Below are 20,449 nucleotides of genomic sequence, written 5' to 3'. Positions count from 1 at the left end.
TACACAATGCATTTTTGTCGTATGACTTCCAACGTGCACACTAAAACTCGTTCTATCAGATGGAAGTAACTAGATTACATGATGGTAATTACAAATAGGTAAGGATATTCAATCAACTTTCACTAAACATAATTAAGTTTCAATAATTTTGCACAAACTTTACCAACAATGTACTAGGTCCAAATATTTAGATTCAATTTGTAACCCTTTGAACGTGCATTTGTACTATTAAGGATATTCATGTGTATAATCAGGGACTAGTAAGGTTCTAATGCACGACCAATATAGTTTGAAGTCATTTTGCATCTACTCGCTTGTATTTTTATAGTTGTCTGTGTTGGAGGGTTATATTTTTGTTGTTGTTTTTTTTTTCTTCTTCAAAATAGCTTTCAGGTATTTTGGACTTAATTTAATTGGAGGGTTCTTCCTCCACCAGTTATACTGGCCGCCATGTATAGCCTATATTTTGCTGAACAACAACTATATATATATGATAAAAGTTGTGCAAATATTGTGTGCCTTTTAGATTTTACCATACCGCATTCCTTGTTCTCCTGGCAGTAATTGCACAATATAGTTAGTGTATTGTTAATTGGAAGTCATATACACGTAATATCTTGTCAAATAACTTGAATGTGAAGATAAATGTTCAGATGGTAACTACTTTTCTCTTCTATCAATAAGCAATGAAGCATAATTTCAATAAATGTGAAGCCATGCACCTATTTCTCTGCAGAGCATCATTTTCAACTTTCTAGTTAGCTTGCTTGCCTACGTACTTGATTATCTAATTCTATTGTAACAGAGTTTTTGGTGTGGTGAATTGGAAATCGGACAAAAATCACTTGCATGAAATAATAACTGTCTGGTGAAGCAAGTACGGAAAATGGACGCTAATTGATTGTGTGGGTGTTGGTAAGAGGCATCTTATCGACCGTTAACACGCTAGATGCCTATCCCTTCAAACGAGAGCGTCAGTTGACTATATCGATCCATTCAGAATCGACAAAACATCAATAACACTGGAGTGTCTGAGATGATAAAAATCATGGGGAAAACGCCTATTTTCAGATTCTTCAATTGCTCATCGCCGATCATCGAATTAAATATGTATGAACATTGTAAGGGTTGTTAATAATTGTGTGCAATTATCGTGAATATCAAAGGTAATATAATGATACATACAAACGGAAAAAAGAACTCTCAGGGTAAAAATAGCGGAAGATGCCATTTATAGCAATTCTGCTGTCATGCACTCAGATATTCTTTCCGATCAATGCCGTCATTATAATGAGGCAAACACAATCCGAGAATTGTGATGTGTGATGTGGTTTGGATTTTTAACGTAGCTTTAACAATTTTTCAGTCATATCGCTACGATGTCTGCAATGTGGCAGTTTATAGTGATGTCTAGCACTGGAGCATCATGCCGCAGACATTTAGCATGATGTCCCACCCAGTCACATTATCCTGACACCAGGCCGACCAGTCCTAACACTAACCTCTTAATGCTGAACGCCAAGCGAGGCAGCTGTTAGTACCATTTTTGTAATTCTTTGGTATGACTCGGCTGAGGATCGAACCCACGATCTCGCGCATCCGAGGTGGACGCTCTAACAACTAGGCCACCGGAGCGGTCTAATCAGAGAATTAAATAATGCGACAAAATATAATAACGACAAGACGATCGTTTTAGGAAGATGATGATAACTATCCTGATTCGGTGGTGGTTAAGATGGTGGTTTTGGTGGTGGTGGTCCTGCTGCTGCTGCTGCTGATGATGATGATGACAGTAGCAGGGGGTTGTGCCACTACAAAACTCTTTTTCGAACAAGCTGACAATCTCTCATATACACTAATTAACTGATAGCAGAAAGAAGGCGTGTCCACCACCCACCCCCCTTTTCCCGAAAATAAACACTTGACAGTTTTTTTTTGTCTTTGTCATATCTGTGGTGAGGGTAGACAGTGTAACCTTTGCCTACTGTCCAATCATTTAGTCAGGTCGCATCTCTTTTCACAAATTTTGTTTCCACTTAGTGTTTTTAAAAAATTACTTACTGGATTGCAGTCAAGTCTAGAATGAAACTTTGCCTTCAGAAGACGGTGGTCACGTTCGCTTCTCACCTGTTTGATGCAAAATGTTATAGGGTTGTGTGCTACATTTGTCTTAACACTTTACTCTCTAGTTTCCGCGCAGTAAAATGTGAAGCATTTAATGCATGAAAGCAAGATTTGGTTTGAGGCTTTACACTATGATGACTTGGGATAGATTGGAATTGCACTATTATCTGGCAAATGATTATACAGTATAGCCCCATATTTAAGTTAACAATATATATATTGCAGTCAAATTGGTTGAATACGAGGACCTTAGTCAAATTTAATTTACACAGCAATCTGACAAAAATTGACAGAGTTATTGCCTCAGTTTGAGCCATCAATGTCCACTATAACTCAATTTCCACCTAGTAATTCAATTTCCACCTAGTAATTCAACTTCCACTTTAGAATTTCGAAAGACTTCATGGATTGAGACCAAAAGAAATTATATGAGGTTATGGATCAGGTTTGAATATATTTGCTTTCCGACAAATAAATATTACAGAGTTATGTTTCCTATTTGACTTCAGATTTTATTCTATCAAGTAAAAGCGTATGTAATTGAATTCACATAAATAAATATTTTCTTTTTAAATGGCAGTGGGTTGCCTTCCTCCCTGCAATATCGTTAATGATATTTAGACCAGCATACTCAATCCCTGCGATATCGTTAATGATATTTAGACCAGCATAATCAATCCCTGCGATATCGTTAATGATATTTAGACCAGCATAATCAATCTGTTCAAAGACCATGCCCCTGTGTGACTGCAGTACTCTTTTCTAAGATCATCGTTCTATAGCATATAGTTAACACTGAAAACATTTTTAAAAAGAAAACAATGTAATCTTTGCAATATGCAATTCATTTAAAAGTGCAATATGTGTTTATATATATATATATATATATATATATATATATATATATATATATATATATATATATATATATATATATATATATATATATATATATATATATATCATTACGAGGTTAGTTAGGACTGGTTGTACTGGTGTTAGGATAATGTGACTGGGTGGGACATGATGCTACACATCTGCGGCATGATGTCTCAGTGCTAGACATCACCATAAACTGCCAGACTGCAGACATCGTAGCGGTAGCGATATAACTGAATAACTGTTAAAGCTACGCTAAAAATCCAAATCACACACACACGCGCGCGCGCATAATTTTTTTTAACGTTAATATCGGATATCTAGTGGTAAAAAACCACGATTTTTGAGAGAGAGAGAGAGAGAGAGAGAGAGAGAGATATTAGGGAGAAAAGGAAATCATATGGTCAGTCAGTAAAAATATCATAATGACTTAGAGCAATTGCAACGTTTGAATTACGTCGTGTTTATTTATTAGGGACCAACCATTTAATTCTATGGGGATTGTTGTTTGGAGAAAATAAATTCCGGTCCTGAAATAGTCTGAGAAATATATTCTTGCTATGATTTATAGCAAAGAATAGAGTGCCTATTATAACCATTACAACTATTTGAAAAATTAAATTATCTTGAGGTGAAAGAAACAAGAACATCTGTCTTGAACTAGAATTCCAGGCTTCCCATCCCACCCCACCCCCAACAAAAAAAAATGGTCATTACATTAATTCGCGTGTCCTACTCCAATCAAATCTTTCGTGATCGACGATGTTCAGGATGCTACTAACAGTTACAGCCGCATACCTACTATCACCTTTGACACTGTATCTCGAGAATGGACGCCAATTGACTATACATACCTTCGAAAATGATCTTTTATGGATATGCATAATAAGGAAAACTGACGTCAGTTCGTGAGATATTAGCACTATGGCGACAATGGGTACCCTGCGAGAATCAGTCCTCAGCCAATACTTATGACCTCTTGCTGAGCTAAACGTTCTTTATTTAAACTCATTTTCATGATTAAATCCTAAGCGTTCTTTTAATCTACTTAATAAATATGAATTAAAAATGGTTAGATAATTAAGTAAGCATTTCCAACAAGATTGTACTGCAACAGCTGCAGAACTATATTTTGTAGCCGATACACTCTGCAGGGATGTGAATAATTAACTCCCAACGTCATTAGGCAGCTTCTTGTAGTCAATCTTAACTCCGTTGGAAATTATCTATGTTTGTTAATAATTGGCATAAATAAAATATACACATACTCTGTATGATATTTCTTTGATATACCAATCGTGTAAAAAAAAGTTTTCATGAAAAGGAAAGCATGCAAGCCTCGTTTCCTTTTAATAAGTGTGTGTGTGTGTGTGTGTGTGTGAAGAGGATGTAAACCATTCCATACCCACATGTTCATTAAAGACTAAGTTGAAGTTGTCTCCTGCTGTAAGGTGTATATTTTTTTACAGTGCTTCTGTTGTTTATTTATGAATTTAGATGACGGAGAAGGAAGCAGTAGAATACGAATCCAAAGTTTGGGAAGAGTACCTCAATCTGGTAAAAGGAGAGAAAGAAAGCAACGACCAAGCTCCGGTAAGCAGTTTCGACTTGCAAGCGAAATCAATCTTTTTTTTAAGAAAAAGAATTCCCATGTTTTCCTCGCCGGTTATCCTGGTCATTTAAAATAGACCTGGTATATCTTAAAGGAGACCAGAAACCAATGGAAATATAGAATAATAATAAAAGTACTATAGCAGAAAACCTTATTCTGAAGTATCATCTGCGACTGTAATGCCAATATTTAAATATTGGCCTATCTTCTAGGAGCTGAATTTCCGTGACCTCGTATGCAAAATTTCCGCGCCTATTCGGTTACTTTCGGGATGTGACGTCATAGTAGCGACTCCAGCAACCCAAGTGGGAGTTGCCAGAGTAAAAGACAATACCGTTTTGCGTTGCTTACGGGTGTAATAGAACATTAAGAAAAGCCTGTGAACATATTTTTTTTTCTTTTCCTAAAGATAAAGGCATCATGAAAGAATGGGTACATTATTACAAACGAGTCGATTTCAAAGCAACACCATACAGCACTATGTGCTCGTTACATTTCTCAAAGGAATGTTACGATCATGAAAAAATAGCAGCTCAAAGAAATGCTAGGCCTAGACTAAAAGTTGGCGCTGTTCCAGACATACCTTTGAACATTTTAAATCCTGGGAAAAGAGTTAAACGTGTGAGTTACGAAAATGGGCAGAAGGACGAGTAAGTGACCACAAAATGCAACAATCAATCCACATATCTTTTATCTAAAACAGCAGTGCTAAAAACAAATCTGATAGCCTGACACCCTGGGTCCCTTCTGGTTTTAGTTCCGGCCCATCCTGTATTCAAAGTGAGGTGCCCGTCAGGCTTGTCGAAACAAAAAGTGTTTGCCTGAGGAAACTTTGATCGCGCTGGTGAAATGAGTAAATGTATTTTCAAGATGTTGACATACATGCCTTAACACGGCACAATCTAAATCAAATCACCACTGTCGTAGGTGAAATTTACATTTGATTTTAATCAGATCTAAGCTTTGCTAAAAATAAGATTCTGAACCTGTCGTGTTTCAAGAAAACACAATTTTCAGTAATCTTATAAAAATTAAATTAAAAAAAAACATGCATTGTATACATGTAGTATGCATAAACGGTAATCTGTATTAATTGGAACTGATATAAAACTATTCCTTGGGCAGTTTAAAAAGGAGCGATTAAAAAAAAAGGTCAAAGTTTCACATTAACTGTCTGACAATAGAACGGGGGAGGGACTATTGACCCCCCCCCCGCCCCAATGTGCGACCGCCCATTTGACGTGCCTTTTCTCGCTGTGATACGCCTTATTATTCCCCCATGACAAGCCCCTTTTGCATATTCTGGTCAGTTCTGGCTAAATTGCAAAATAGCTAAAGTTTTTTGATTTAAGTACGCAAACAATAAAGCCTATGTGACTAATGAACAGAATCCTTATCCTTACATTAATCTTGTGAAAAGGACTGCCCTTCGGACATACTTCCAAGAAACCATGTTCGACAGTGTGTGTAAACACCAGCAACTGATTACCAAATAAACGATGCCTATTTTGTTGTTACTTACGATGCCATGGACTTCATTTTAACAGTTCAAATCTGCAATCACAAGTTACCGTACATCTGGCAACTGTTTTTCTCAAGTTTTATGCACAACCTTATTTTCTTAGGTTTAAGTCTTAATGCATGTAACACTGTTTGCTGATTAAAATATTTATTCAGAATTAGTTCTTTAGGGCCACATATACTGCATGGTATATTTTGTTTTATTCCTTGTAATTTAATCATGGTAATTAAACTTTTCATATACGGTAGAGGAATGTCAGGTGTTAACTGGCCGAGTTTCTTTGGCGGAAATGGAGATGCGATTTTGTTTGCAGAGAAAATTTCAACGTGATCATTCATTTAAGCTAATTGGTGACAATTTTATTCTTTTAATTATTTTTTTTTACTATAGTACTGTTGTAGTTGTTTAAAAAATCTGAAATTTACTTGAATAATGTTTAATCTTCACGTTCTATTTACTGAAGAAGAAAAAAAGAAGAAAAAAACTGTTGTATGATATTAATTATTTCGTCCAGTGCCGGGTTTAGACGTGTGTGCGTGTGATTTGAATTTTTAACGTAGCTTTAACAATTTTTCAGTCATATCGCTACGATGTCAGCAGTGTGGCAGTTTAGACTGTGGATTGCATACGTTATATTTAAAAATGGTTTGGGGTTGCGTTTTTTCTTCTGACAAATGAAAATTGACAGACATAATGTAATAATCGGGACTTCGCTGCGCAAAATTGAGAGATATTACGAGATCGGGATGTAGATGAGGAAATACCCCCCCCCCCCAATCGGGAGGTTTTTCTCCCGGCTTGAGAGTTGACAGGTATGAACTGTCCGGGCTTGTGGAATTTCATTCAGGACTTTAGTTTATTTAAGTCACCAGCCCGGGGCCTGTGCCTAACAAATTTCTTTTAATACTTACCAGTACAGTACATAAACTATTATATCAGACTGCAGATTCAACTTTTGAATGTGCAACCCAAATGTGGTCTCCTGTCTGCCTCGCTCGCCAATGTTTATGTTTGTATTCGAGGACTCGCTAGTATAGCGTCACGGTACCACGTGATCTGTCGTCTCATTAAAACTCGGAAAAACTCGGCAATTTACGGAATCGTGGTATCTTCCACGCAATATAATCACTACCCGCTTACGATATTTCATTTATAAACATTGCAGTCGAATTAAAATCTGTAGAGAATTACATACGTAAAAGGAAAATTTTGATTTCTAGTCTCCTTTAAGCATTTGTATTAAAAAATATTCCATTTATGTTGGTATATGATTGATGGGGGTAACTTTGTTATAGAGGAAACAGCTTGGCGATGGGTATAATTTGGGTTATAATGTACACAGCATTGCTGGGTGGGTGTAATTTGTGTTCTAGATTATACAGCTTTGCTTGATGGATGTAATTTGGGTTCTAGAGTATACAGTTTGACACTAATTCAGATACGCATGAAAAGACTTCTTGCTCCGCATGGTCATTTTCACTTCCTGGCCTTCTGAGGTAAATTTAAGAAGAAGAAAAAACTAGCCGATAACTTTTTCTATTACTTTTGTTGTATTTTATAATTGATTAAGTGCACATTCAGAAGTTAATAGTGTCTACACTGACCCCCCCTCCAAAAAAAAAAAAAAAAAAAATTAACATTAGCGAAATTTGGACTAGTTCAAGTTCATTTATTTAAGCAAATGGAAGCATCCATTTCGAGCAGCTCGTTATTTATCTAATGTCATGAAGACATTTCAGTCACAATACATGAAACTAGCATACAGGTATGCCAATATTCTCCATACTGCAGGTGCACAAAACTTTAACTTGTACCTGTCCATCTTTCAGAAGTACTTAATGACTGTAGAGCAGACCTATTATAATACCTTGAATGATTTTGATTTCAAGTTTTCTTTGACATCATCTGCACACCAACTGACTGGTGTCCACATCATTACTTTACCAGTGAGTTTCAACCAAATTTGACCTGAAACTCTATATCCTCACGAGCCCTTTAATGAACTATGTTTAAAGCGTTCTACTTTATCATTTAGACGAGTTATGGCCCCTGAATAACCATCCTTTTGACTTTGGTTTCTGCAGCGTTCCTTTTAAAAGGATTGTTGGATTTCAACCGTATTATACATGCAACTTGGATAGATTAGACTGACAGTATTTCATGTAATCATTTTGAAGAGTCATATGCCTGAATATCTATTTTGTTTAAGGCCCTGCCGAGCAAGTAGTAGTGAACGATGCCTTTTATGACGTATAGTATCAATCGCAGATAGCTGCACTATTTGATTTTACAATTTCACATTCTCCTTCCCTGAAAAATTTACTTTTGTTTTCAACTGGTCCTATAGTGGGCCCATAGGTCCCATTTTTCGTCTGAAAAGAGAAAGCCTCCCTATGTGTAATATGGAACACTGGGATCATTAAGGCTAGAAGGAAAATCCTAACACCCACAACAATCCTCCGCATGTAAGAGATTTAGTTTAAAGGGTAGAATTTTCTTGCACACTGGTCTAAGTTATACAGCAGGGATTCGATTAATAAGATCATTCGTATTAACTCGAAATTTTAGAATGTATGGTTACTCCATACCCACCTCCTCTTGAAAAGGAAAATAAAAATACAAATGCACTGAGCGGACCTGAGTAAAGTTTAGTTGAAAAGTTCAGAACGTTGGTGTAAAATTTCTGTCCTATTTCAAACATAATGAATATGTCTGTACTAGTATAGGAACCATCAACTCTTTTTTCCATTTTTTTTTGTTGTTGATGAACAGCTGAGCGAGGAGGTGTACCCAATTTATGGTCTTGAGAACCCGCCTATCCCTAGCAGACAGGACGTTGAAATGAACAGCTATCTCAACTACCTCATGGACAAACCAGTCACACTGGATGCGATAATTAACACTCTCCTCGACGAGTGGATGACCAGAGCAATCGTCACTGGTACTGTCTAATTACTACCTACCTACCTACCTACCTACCTACCTACCTGCCTGCCAGCCTACCCGCCTACCTACCTATCCACCTACATAAATACCTGCATGCATATGTTCTACTTACCTATGTACCCAGATGTCTCACTATCTTCGTACCGTCATATATACATATACACCGGATGTCGAACGTACGTGCGTACATACATACATGCATATAGCTATGACTACCAGCCGACTTACCTTTATGCATACATAAATGCTTGCATTATACACGTGACGGTAGATACATGGAAAATTGCAAACATGTCTTGTGTAGCTCTTTAGTCTGAAAAATTTAAGGTATATTATTTGCAACAAAAAGGCAAAAACACACAGATGACGGCTGTGTACAGCTTTCAACACACAAAAAAGAAACACTGGACGTTGATCTAAATCACCTTGCCAATCCGGTTAAATAATTATAGGGACACGCTTCCTGATGAGTGTGAAAGTAATGGGATAAGAACTGATTATGATAGATGATGGGGAAACAGGAATAGGTATACAATTAACGTGATGTCCATATTTTCCTATGACAGAATAGAACATATGCATATGCTAATAATTTATATATTCCTATGATATCGACTATATAATAGAATCTATGTATATGCCAGTAGTGTATATCTTCCTGTGATACCGATTATATACTAGAATCTATGTATAGGGCAGTAGTGTATATCGTTCTAAGATATCGATGATATAATAGAATCTATGCCTATGCCAGTAGTGTATACCGTTCTAAGATATCGATGATATAATATAATCTATGTATATGCCAGTAGTGTATATCTTCCTATGATATCGATTATAGAATATAACATATGCCTATGCCAATAGTGTTCTGTCTTGAATGATATAGTTGAGGTGAACAAACACTAATGTAAGACAGTTTTGACGCAGTGTTTTCAAAAAAGTATGTATGGAGCAAGGTAAAAATACATTACAACTCGTTGATCAGTCATTTGGTATCTTGCTAGATTAGAAAGCTAGAAATCATCAACAGCGACATTAGAAGTGGGTCTTTAGATGAAAACATCGCGAATCGGATTAGCGGTTATTTCAACTCAGCAAAGATATGGAAGCGAAAATTCCAAGACTTAAATATAATATTAATACAAGTGTCAGAGACTTTCGATGCTTTAGGCGATGAATATTTAGAAATAATTATAGCAGTGTTACGAGCAGTGAATTTAGTGATCAGAGCTAATGGAGGAAAATACAACTATGTGTGTTATGCAGACATAATTTGCTAACTATGTAATGCTGAAAAGGAAATGAATATCACTTGTCCTATCACTTTATTAAGACTTGTCCTATCACTTTATTAAGACTTGTCCTATCACTTTATTAACACTTGTCATCTGTGTATTCAAACGCCAATATAGAACACTTTGACTCGTATGTGCATAATAATTCAAGTCTGCTTGAGTCAAGCCAAGCAATCGTTATTAGCAATGTCATGAAGGTGAGAGAAAACGTCATGGAAAGTTAGTATCAGTGCTGCTCTATATACATGAGTGATATCCTTTTTTTCTGATATGTGTGCTTAATAAATAAAAATGTACAATCAGTTATGATAATGCATTATCAATGTCACCAATAGTGAGCAAAACACACACACACACACACACACACGTGTATATATATATATATATATATATATATATATATATATATATATATATATATATATATATATATATATATATATATGCAATTGTTTGTCAATAGTAAATTTTGGGACGATGTCCTGTATTAGAAGTAAAGATTATTATTATTATTATTATTAAAAGGGGACCCAGAAGCAGAAGCAATCGTACGAAACATCGTCGATTATGTATCACGTGACCAAAATCCAAATGATGAACAACAGGTGCAAGAAATTCTAGGTAATATATTTGCTGAATAATGTTTACTTTCCGTGAGGCAATGATTTATGCATCTATTTTTATCAAATTGTGTATCTGTGTATCTATATGTATCAATAATTATCTATATATGTATGCATCTATGTCTCTATATCTCTCTCTTTCTCACTCTCTGTTTCACACTCTCTCTCTCTCTCTCTCTCTCTATCTATCTATCTATCTATCTATCTATCTATCTATCTATCTATCTATATATATATATATATATATATATATATATCTTGAGGCAATGATTTATGCAAATTGGAGACTGTGCAAGATTTACATCTTGTTCACTACCGGTATATATTGCTGACTTTGATGCTTTAGCTGCAAATGTTAACATCTTTTTTTGAAAATTTTAGTTTTGTAGGACTCATGCTATGTTAAGGAGAGTCTTTTAATATCGACAGTTTGCGATATATTTTATTTGGTAGTGGAAACTTTCTTATTGGCTGACACAGCGTACATTTGCAATATAAAATTTAATGTTTTTACAGCCGATCTTTTCGCGGACGCAATCATGGAGGACCTTTCTCCTCGCATTGTGCCGGAGGTTGTTCAAAATGAAGAGTTGCAAAGTTCAGAGGTCACCTCGTCTGAAGCACAAAACAGTCCCCACAAGGGAGATGGGACCATAAAAGAAGAAGAATCCATGAAGAAAAAAGAAACAGACGCAAATTCTGAAAGCAAGTAACAGACAATTGATTTAATATATATATATATATATATATATATATATATATATATATATATATATATATATATATATATATATATATATATATATATATATATAATAGTTTAGGGAAATTGTTTGAGATAATGAGATTTTTGCATGATTCATCGTACGCTACTGTCAGTTATTTGCAATGTTCGATTCGTAGAATTTTTTTCATAAAATCATGGTGTGTGTTTACTTTTTGATACAATAACGTAATAGCATTACCTAACCTATATTTGTTATTGTTTCCCTGGGAACATTGTGATTAAACGAACATCACTGAGTTTATCTATAGGCACTAAATACTTCACAGGTCTTATTCTTTCTGAATATGTCGCTGCCGTAGCAATGTCTTGAACCCTGGTCATCAAGCGCTAGCAGCTCGTCTTAGTTGATTAGCACACAATAATCTTGACTTGTTGTTACTAATGATTGGGGCCTTTTTGTGCGTGCATTGAAGCCACATCAAGAACAAGGCTGAGGAACCAGACAAAATGCGGTGGATCAAACGCGTTGCCTTGCTGTTTATTAATTCGTATTCTAAATCTCTTATCTTGTTACCTCGTTGACCTTGTGTTCCGTTATGGAAAATAAGAATCTCGTTGTTTTTCTTTAGTACGTTATGAACTACAAAAATACTTTTTCCGAAATGTAGAAGCCAAAACAAACAAAACAGTATATTTTCGGGTTTGTTAGCATTGTAAAGTATTAAATCGATTTTTTTCCAGATCACATTAAAAGCTAATATATGAGGGAGCTGAAACACCTGTTAAAATACAAATTATTCTTAACTTGACGCACAACAACATAATATACTGAATTGCTAATTAATTGAAATTACTACTAATTTGTGCTTATATATTATTCAAGTTATCACGAAAAGATTGCTCAAAAACTTTCCTTACCCTCTATGAAAATCACACACACACACACACAGCTGGCACACTTTCCTTACTACTGGATTTCAAAAGTATGGTGTGTAAGCTTTACCTTTCTCTGCTTAAACTCTACCATATTAGAGTGACATCCGAAACACAATTTACTAATACGAAATGCTATAATTGCAGTTCTTCAAAATCACCAATCGAGATGGAAAATTACAAATAATCGATATCAACGACATAAGGACTCTTTGTTTAAGAAACAGCTTGAATGGGAAAGGTCAAAGGGCTATCGTACGTACTCGAAGAGTTTCAAGAATTACGTGTATATATGATAGTACCAAAACATACATATAGTTTAATCATGATATTAAAGCAAAATTACACACAAAATATAAACGGGCTTCTATTGAAGTATACATTCAAAGCAAGATGGAAGAATGAGAACCAGAATAATAGAGAAATGCGATGTTTTTGTCAACCAATGCAAAACAAACTAGTAAGCCATCTACTGACAGTAAATACATAATGGCACATAATCTGATTTACTTGAGCGAATAACTAACTGATTATTTCGTATTCCCTCTATCTTCATCTATTTACATACCATGTATATCTATCTAACTATACGCGAAATTGTTGCTTAGCAACAAGCTTGTACCTCCGGCTCACCAATAGGCCACTCAGCCTTATACATGTGCAAATTCTGTGCCTAAATGAAAATCAATAACTAATTTGGGTGTCGGCTGGAATTACATGCATTATCCCATGTAAAGTAATGCGTGACTATAGTGAATACTTAAAATGCAGTACTATTTTTTTTGCACAAATACTTGAAATACAGCACAATTGTACAATGAAACACAGACAAAAAAGACTTCGAAGAAAGTAGTGTTTTACACTGAAACACAAACACACAAAACATTGAAATAAGTACAGTTTTATACTGGAATACAGAGAAAACATAGACATCTCGTCCATTAATTAATTTGCAGTGAGATGCTGCAATTCAGAGAAACAGAGATTCAGTATTCGGAACAGAAAAAATATAGATATCTCAATCTCATCAATTAATTAGAGAGATACGGCAATACAAAAGGCAGTAATAGTCACTGAACAAACATTAATCTCTGATACAATTAATTCCGCAGAGTAAACAAACAGGCGGCAAATATCAATCTTCAATTGAACTACAAATCACAAGCGTTTTATCTCCAAACCAAAGGGCCATGTTCGATCCTCAAGATCGCCAAATTATGTTGCATGTTAAACTTAGCTCATCGAAGTACATAAAACCAGATCAAAACACAAAGCAATTGGTTTAAAAAAAAACGCGTTGGTGTTTCCACCTATAAGCGCTTGAAACTTATGAAGTGAGACTAAGGTTGAGCTGAACTTTTGCGGTGTACATGCATTGGGAACGGGAAATGATATAGAAAACAAAGCGAAATGAGCCACCATGTATAGAGATGAAACAGCACTTTTCTGCTAGAACTGCCCTTGGAATTGGTTTACTATACGACTTGTAAGAGCCGCATGAAATTAACAATACCAAAAAGAATCCTAAATGAGAGGACGAAGTCCTATCGGCGTGGTAAAGGATCTGCAATAGGAAACGTACCCCCACCCCTGTGGTTTCTTTCGTATGTACTACCTTCAGAGACAGAGACAATATGTTTTGTTTTTGAGGTGGGCATTGTTGTGGGTATATGTCTGTGTGCACAAGTCTTTGTGCAGGAGGGAGTTTAATGATTTTAAGTAAACAAATACATGTATAGGTCATGACACAAAACATTTAAGGTAATGCCACATGCACCAGTTCAATGTGTGTGGTAGGAGAATATGCAAACCAAAGGTATGTAAGGCCAAGGGAAAACATTTTTAAAAATGCGAAAATACCGTCCATTGAAGAGATATGAGATCATTTAATGTCGCTAACTTCATCATTATTTGAGATTTGGACATCATATTTTGATATATTTCCCACGTTCAACTTCACTGAATAGTAAATAGTTACTCCTCAAGTTATAAATGTTATTACTAGGCTGGTTAACATCACGAATGTATCGGCAATAAAGAAAGCAGTGTCATTTTATATGTCAAATGTATCTGTTTCAAATCGTTTATGTTTTCGTCGCCTTCTCTTGTTCTATTGACATTCTCATGTTTAAACATCAAAGGAGCGCTTAACGCGGCAAAGCTAGCTTAAAAGCCAAAAATCCAGCGATATATCTAATTCACTGAATACCACGTACTCATCAGTCAGGTTGTTTGTTTGGTTTTTATGGGTAAAATATCCAAGTTGTCAATCGGCATAATTGTGCCCTATATTATGACATCTAAAAGTGGTTTAGATATCTTGGCGGCTTTGGCTTTAGCACTAATTTCATACGTCTTTTTAACTCTTTTCTTCTGTAATTTGTAATAAGTCAAGCTTTTGCCAATCATCCCTATGCATATTCGATTTGCACTTCAGACAGATCTTCTAAAGCATGTATTTTATATTGCTCTACAAAAAATTTATTCTGTTTTAATGCTTTATTAACTGTGAAAAATGATTGCATTAAAAATATTTTATGACTAGCCGAGAAACCGTATTGACTTAAGGATAATTAGGTAACTCAAGATGTCATAAACACGAGTATAATTAGGTTAATGAGGAAAAACTAATTGTATTTCTGAATATAATTTCGACAAACACATCGCTCAAAATATATTTTGATAATTATATTTTGTAAAGAAGAGAAGAGTTTTACTTGTTTCTATTTCTTGACATGCACACCAGGACACATTTTGATTATGTGTCAATGCCGTCGAAATCCTACGTCTGCACAGCTCTAATTTTTGGAATAAAGTAGGGTTTACAGTGATCTTTAATTTGACAGCCATGATGCAAAACCTAAGTTTGCTTAGTCTTTTGTTGCTGAGACAGGTTGCTGCCGAAAGCAACAGTTCTCGGACCCAATATGGATGCCGATATCGGAAATATTAATACATGTATATCATTTGATTTCATTTGATTCTGAACAATAGACTCTGGTTCCAATTTACTCGTTTGATTTTATTTTCTCAAGACTACACAAATAATTGTACCAATGGTAAATGCTTCATTGATCAGGATTCCTACTGGACTCTATACTATCAGGCATATTTCTTTATTAATTACAGTGACGATATCATTTTATAAACAGTCAGCTGGACATATAGTGTCTTAAGAAGAACAGAAATGATATTTCAGAAATACTTAGTACATTATTTTGCAAGTCTTTGCAAAATGATCTTACTCTGATGCTTAGATTTTCGTCCAGCCGCCTTTCATGTATACAAAATGACCGCCGTTGTGGTTGTTTTTAAATGGCTTATGATAATTTGCTATGTAAAATACGTTGCCAGCGCATCAGCAACAAACTCAAAGTGCTTCATGTTTTAATTTTGTAATCTTGTACGGGAACTAGCTAGCGTATTTTGATGAAGGGTCTTATCATCACAAAGTGACCATAGTATGCTTTCAAGACTTGTTTACGTGTTCCCTCTATATATATTCTCTTTCCCGATGATGTGGTAGATATTGGATTAGTTTACTGAGTAATGTTTATCAACTTAATTTATTTTGCTTTTATATGATAGTTCCATGCATCTAAATGTGCCTTTTAAAGTTCAAAGACTTGTTTTGTTTTAAATTATATTAATATTCTCTTAATTTCCACCCTTTCAAAACCAAATTTGCATTTGATCGTTTAAAAACTCTTTAAGACAATAAATATTAGAAACACTGTCATGTATTGCTTTCCTCATTTGAGTTCTTATTTTATCAACAGACGGTGGAAAGCAGAAGGGGACACAGTAGATGGAGTGAGACCAGTCTCAGATGAATGAAAGGCGCGAGTACGTGTGCAGTGAAAGACTGGAGAATGTTGCAAGAGAGGAAGAAATTAAAAGGCTTTATTTTTTAAAACAATGATCTATATATTTTGTGAATTTGCTGTAAAAGGCGGACTTTTGTCTTTATTTTCAGATAATTGTTTAAGGATGTCACTTTCAATGTTTTAAATTGTACATGATTCTGAAATAGCAGGACTATATATGTACGATTTAGATTTAAATTATTACATTTTATCGCTTCTTGTACAAAATGACGATGGGATCGAATCATTATGTGTCACAGTATTTTCTAGGGTTCTCTCCCTTACAGTTATTATGTAAACAAAGTGGCAAGAGGCAATGTAAATTCTGAATTCTGAATATTTCCATAATAATATTAAAACTTAATGCTTGCAGTCCGGTGATGTGGAGAGAGAGAGAGAGGGAGAGAGAGAGAGAGAGAGAGAGAGAGAGAGAGAGAGATTGTGATTACGGTTATAGTAATTAATTTTCTCTAATAACAAGCAAAGTATTTTAAATAGATATATTCCCATGTAGAGATACAGAGACAATTTATTTTTACCGTACGGTAAAGTACGAGCTAATACAGACATTAACAGTCGAATATATTTGAAAAGACAGATAGAATTCCGGACAACCGTATTGTTGTGGATTCGAATGGAAACATATAGAATTCCGGACAACCGTAGTACAATGTAAACCGAAAGAGTAGTAGAAAGAGTCAATCATGACGATATCTTACTAATATCGTGGCAATTTCTTAAAATAATAATTAACATTTTCGTTCCAATAAATACCGTTGGAAGTTCATGTAAATAATTGGTAACCATATTATTTGTAATTTTATATAATAAGCAAAGTTTGATAAGCTTTCTTCGAGATTCCAGACTTAGTTTCAAAATAGGCATCTTCTTTACTTTCATATACTGAACGTCTAATTACATGTTTGCGCCCTAAAGTTGTAGTGCTTGTAGTAGCAGTTTAGTTACAGTTCTTTCGCCCTCAGGCTTCTGTACAAATATTGGCAGTCTAGTAACAATTCTTTCGCCCTGAAGTTGTCTGTACAAATACTGGCAGTCTAGTTACAATTATATCGCCCTTAAGGTGCATGTACATATACTAGCAGCCTAGTTACCGTTATTGCACCACCAAATTGTACAAGAATTTACTTGCAGTCTAGTAACAATTATTGCGCCCTCAAATTGTACTTTTCGATGTTGTTTTTGTCTTCTTCAAAAGTATCATAAGTACTTACATTATCCCAAACTTAGGCTGCATATTCCATAGAAGGTCTAAAATAAAACACAAAATACTTTATTTAAATTTGACTTTGAAACCGTACGATTAAGTTTGGTAAATAATTCTAGTTGTTTCATTAAAATTTACTTAAAAGAAGCGAAAAGAAGTAAACTAAGTTTTCAAATTTGACCAAGAAGAAATTATGGCTGAGGTTAGGATTCTGAATGATGATTAGTCAAAATGCTTCTCAGTCTTCTTATATTGAAACATGCTTGTACAAAAGTTAATTTTAAAATGTTCTTCGTGTTCTGTGTGAATTAAAAATAATGTATTAAAAGTTTTAAACACATAGTTGGTATTGTCTTCATCTCTTGATCTTTTCTTTTGAATGATGTAATGCGTCACGATATCTGGACAATGATTTGGATTTTTACTTTTTGAAGCATGTTCGTAAATTACACTAAAAGGGTCTACGGCTAACCATACGAGCCGATTTAATTGCAGTTGCACAAGCTGTATGGAATAATTTTCTGGAAAAATATCATATACACTTCACCCCCACTTCATCCCCGGTATTTAATCTTTAGATTTTATTTTAATTTTTGTTAAACGTTTAGGCATATAAACACCAATTTTAAAATAAAGTCACGGCATTACTAGAAAGACTGTTTGTCACGTAGATTACAACGTCATGAATGTATAATGTCGACCGTTTTCGCACACATGTACACTTTGGTACATGTAAGCAATTTGTGCCATTTATGAAAACAAACAAGATTAATTTACGCATTACCGTATAGTGTAAATCACTGTGATATCATTAAAATTAGTTTCCATCACCAAACATTGTACTTCTTTGACGGAAAATTCATTTCTCACTTCAAAATCAAAAGATAAAGTTACTAGCAGGCAACGTATATCAAACACAAAATTGTTTTCCTTCAAAACAAAAAGTGTAATAAATTTAATTTATTAAACTTTCAATTTCTTCGATTCCTTAAAATTATAATCATTATTGTCTAGAAATTACTTAAGTTTGTATCACGTGGTGAAATCACATGCTCCATTAGACAGGAAAGATTAGCAAAGTAAACTTGCACACATCAGTCTTCTTTGTCGCAGTCTTCCTTCTTTGTATTACGGGTAGATTCCTCTCCATCTTGGGCACAATAATTCATTTAATCATAAGATAATTCTTCCATTGATAAATACACTCATACTTTCCCACACCGAAATTTGAGGTCTGCGAAGTAAGAACTTCAAGATTTATTTCCATTTTCTATGTCAATACTATATAGGAATATCTTCCATATGACTATTTGCAAGACATGCTTGATAAAGGTAGAAAAATATTACAGATTTTAGGTAAACAATTTCGATGGATGGATTAATTAGTTGGACGGAGGGGAAAAACGCATTGATAACAGTAGGCTAGGAACCATCTAACGCAGATTACTTCCCTTCGAAACAGACCCTTTGCAATGTACGTATTCATTCGCTCAGTTTAAGACGTTCATTACATATCCACGTAAGAAACAAAATACACCTTATTTTATGTATCAGGCACTTTCGGCAAGGCAAACCTTTCATTTTTTATTTGTTTGTTTTATGTTGTTGAAAATTCAATCAATTTACAATTTAACTTTTGCATGAGGTTTCGATAAGATATGCTCTGGTTTCTCTTCACAACAAATTATTCTTTCTCCTGGTTTTTTACACAGCTAAAGACCATGTCATGAGTCAACGAAAACCCACAAGACATGCAGGCAAAGCACTTTAAACAGGACTCATCGTAATTAAACCAAATGTTGTCCGTGTTTGCAAGAGACAATCAATAATAACGCCTTTATCTACGGATGTTAATTATGAAATTAATAATTAATTGTAGTGAACTTGTGTACCGACAATTTTCTTTTTATATATATTGGAAACATAAAAGGAGCGTATCGTCGTTGATTTGACTGAAAACAGAATTCCGGACAACCGTAATGTTGTTGATTCGACTGAAAACAGAGTTCCGGACAACGTAGTACAATGAAAACCGAAAGAGTAGAGAAGAGTCAATCATGACGATATCTTACTAATATCGTGGCAATTTCTTAAAATAATAATTTACATTTTCTTACCAATAAATACCGTTGGAAGTTCATGTAAATAATTAGGAACCATATTATTTATAATTTTATATAATAAGCAAAGTTTGATAAGCTTTCTTCGAGATTCCAGACTTAGTTTCAAAAAAGAAATCTTCTTTACTTTCATATACTGAACGTCTAATTACATTTTTGCTCCCTAAAGTTGTAGTGCTTGTAGTGGCAGTCTAGTTACAATTATTTCGCCATCAGGTTTCTGTACAAATACTGGCAGTCTAGTAACAATTCTTTCGCCCTCAAGTTGCCTGTACAAATACTTTCAGCTAGTTGCCGTTATTGCACCACCAAAATTGTACAAGAATTTACTGGCAGTCTAGTTACAATTCTTGCGCCCTCAAATTGTACTTTTCGATGTTGTTTTTTTCTTCAAAAGTATCATAAGTACTTACATTATCCCAACCTTAGGTTGCATATTCCATAGAAGGTCTAAAATAAAACACAAAATTAATTTATTTAAATTTCACTCTGCAAACGAACAATTAGGTTTGGTAAATACTGCTAGTTTTTTCATTAAAATTTACTTAAAAGAAGCGCAACGAAGTACCGGTAA

General features: G+C 34.7%; 1 protein-coding gene across 2 annotated transcripts in view; it reads left to right on the top strand.

The window, feature by feature from the left end:
* LOC149794083 (uncharacterized) overlaps positions 1–18,097 on the top strand; it is a 39,661-nt gene extending 21,564 nt beyond the window's left edge. For both annotated transcript variants that reach the window (XM_089968042.1, XM_089968041.1), the window contains exons 7-11: positions 4,501–4,596; positions 8,910–9,078; positions 10,907–11,002; positions 11,521–11,709; positions 16,444–18,097. In XM_089968042.1, coding sequence (XP_089824168.1) covers positions 4,501–4,596; positions 8,910–9,078; positions 10,907–11,002; positions 11,521–11,709; positions 16,444–16,472 — 579 coding nt within the window. In that variant the 3' untranslated portion in view covers positions 16,473–18,097. The remainder of the gene's footprint in view (positions 1–4,500; positions 4,597–8,909; positions 9,079–10,906; positions 11,003–11,520; positions 11,710–16,443) is intronic.
* The last annotated feature ends 2,352 nt before the right edge of the window (positions 18,098–20,449 follow it).

Source organism: Sinohyriopsis cumingii, chromosome 8, assembly GCF_028554795.1.
Source record: "Sinohyriopsis cumingii isolate HCF-2022 chromosome 8, ASM2855479v2, whole genome shotgun sequence".
Lineage (NCBI taxonomy): Eukaryota > Metazoa > Mollusca > Bivalvia > Unionida > Unionidae > Sinohyriopsis > Sinohyriopsis cumingii.
The sequence above is the reverse complement of the archived record's forward strand: the minus strand, read 5'-3'. Positions and strand labels throughout refer to the sequence as shown.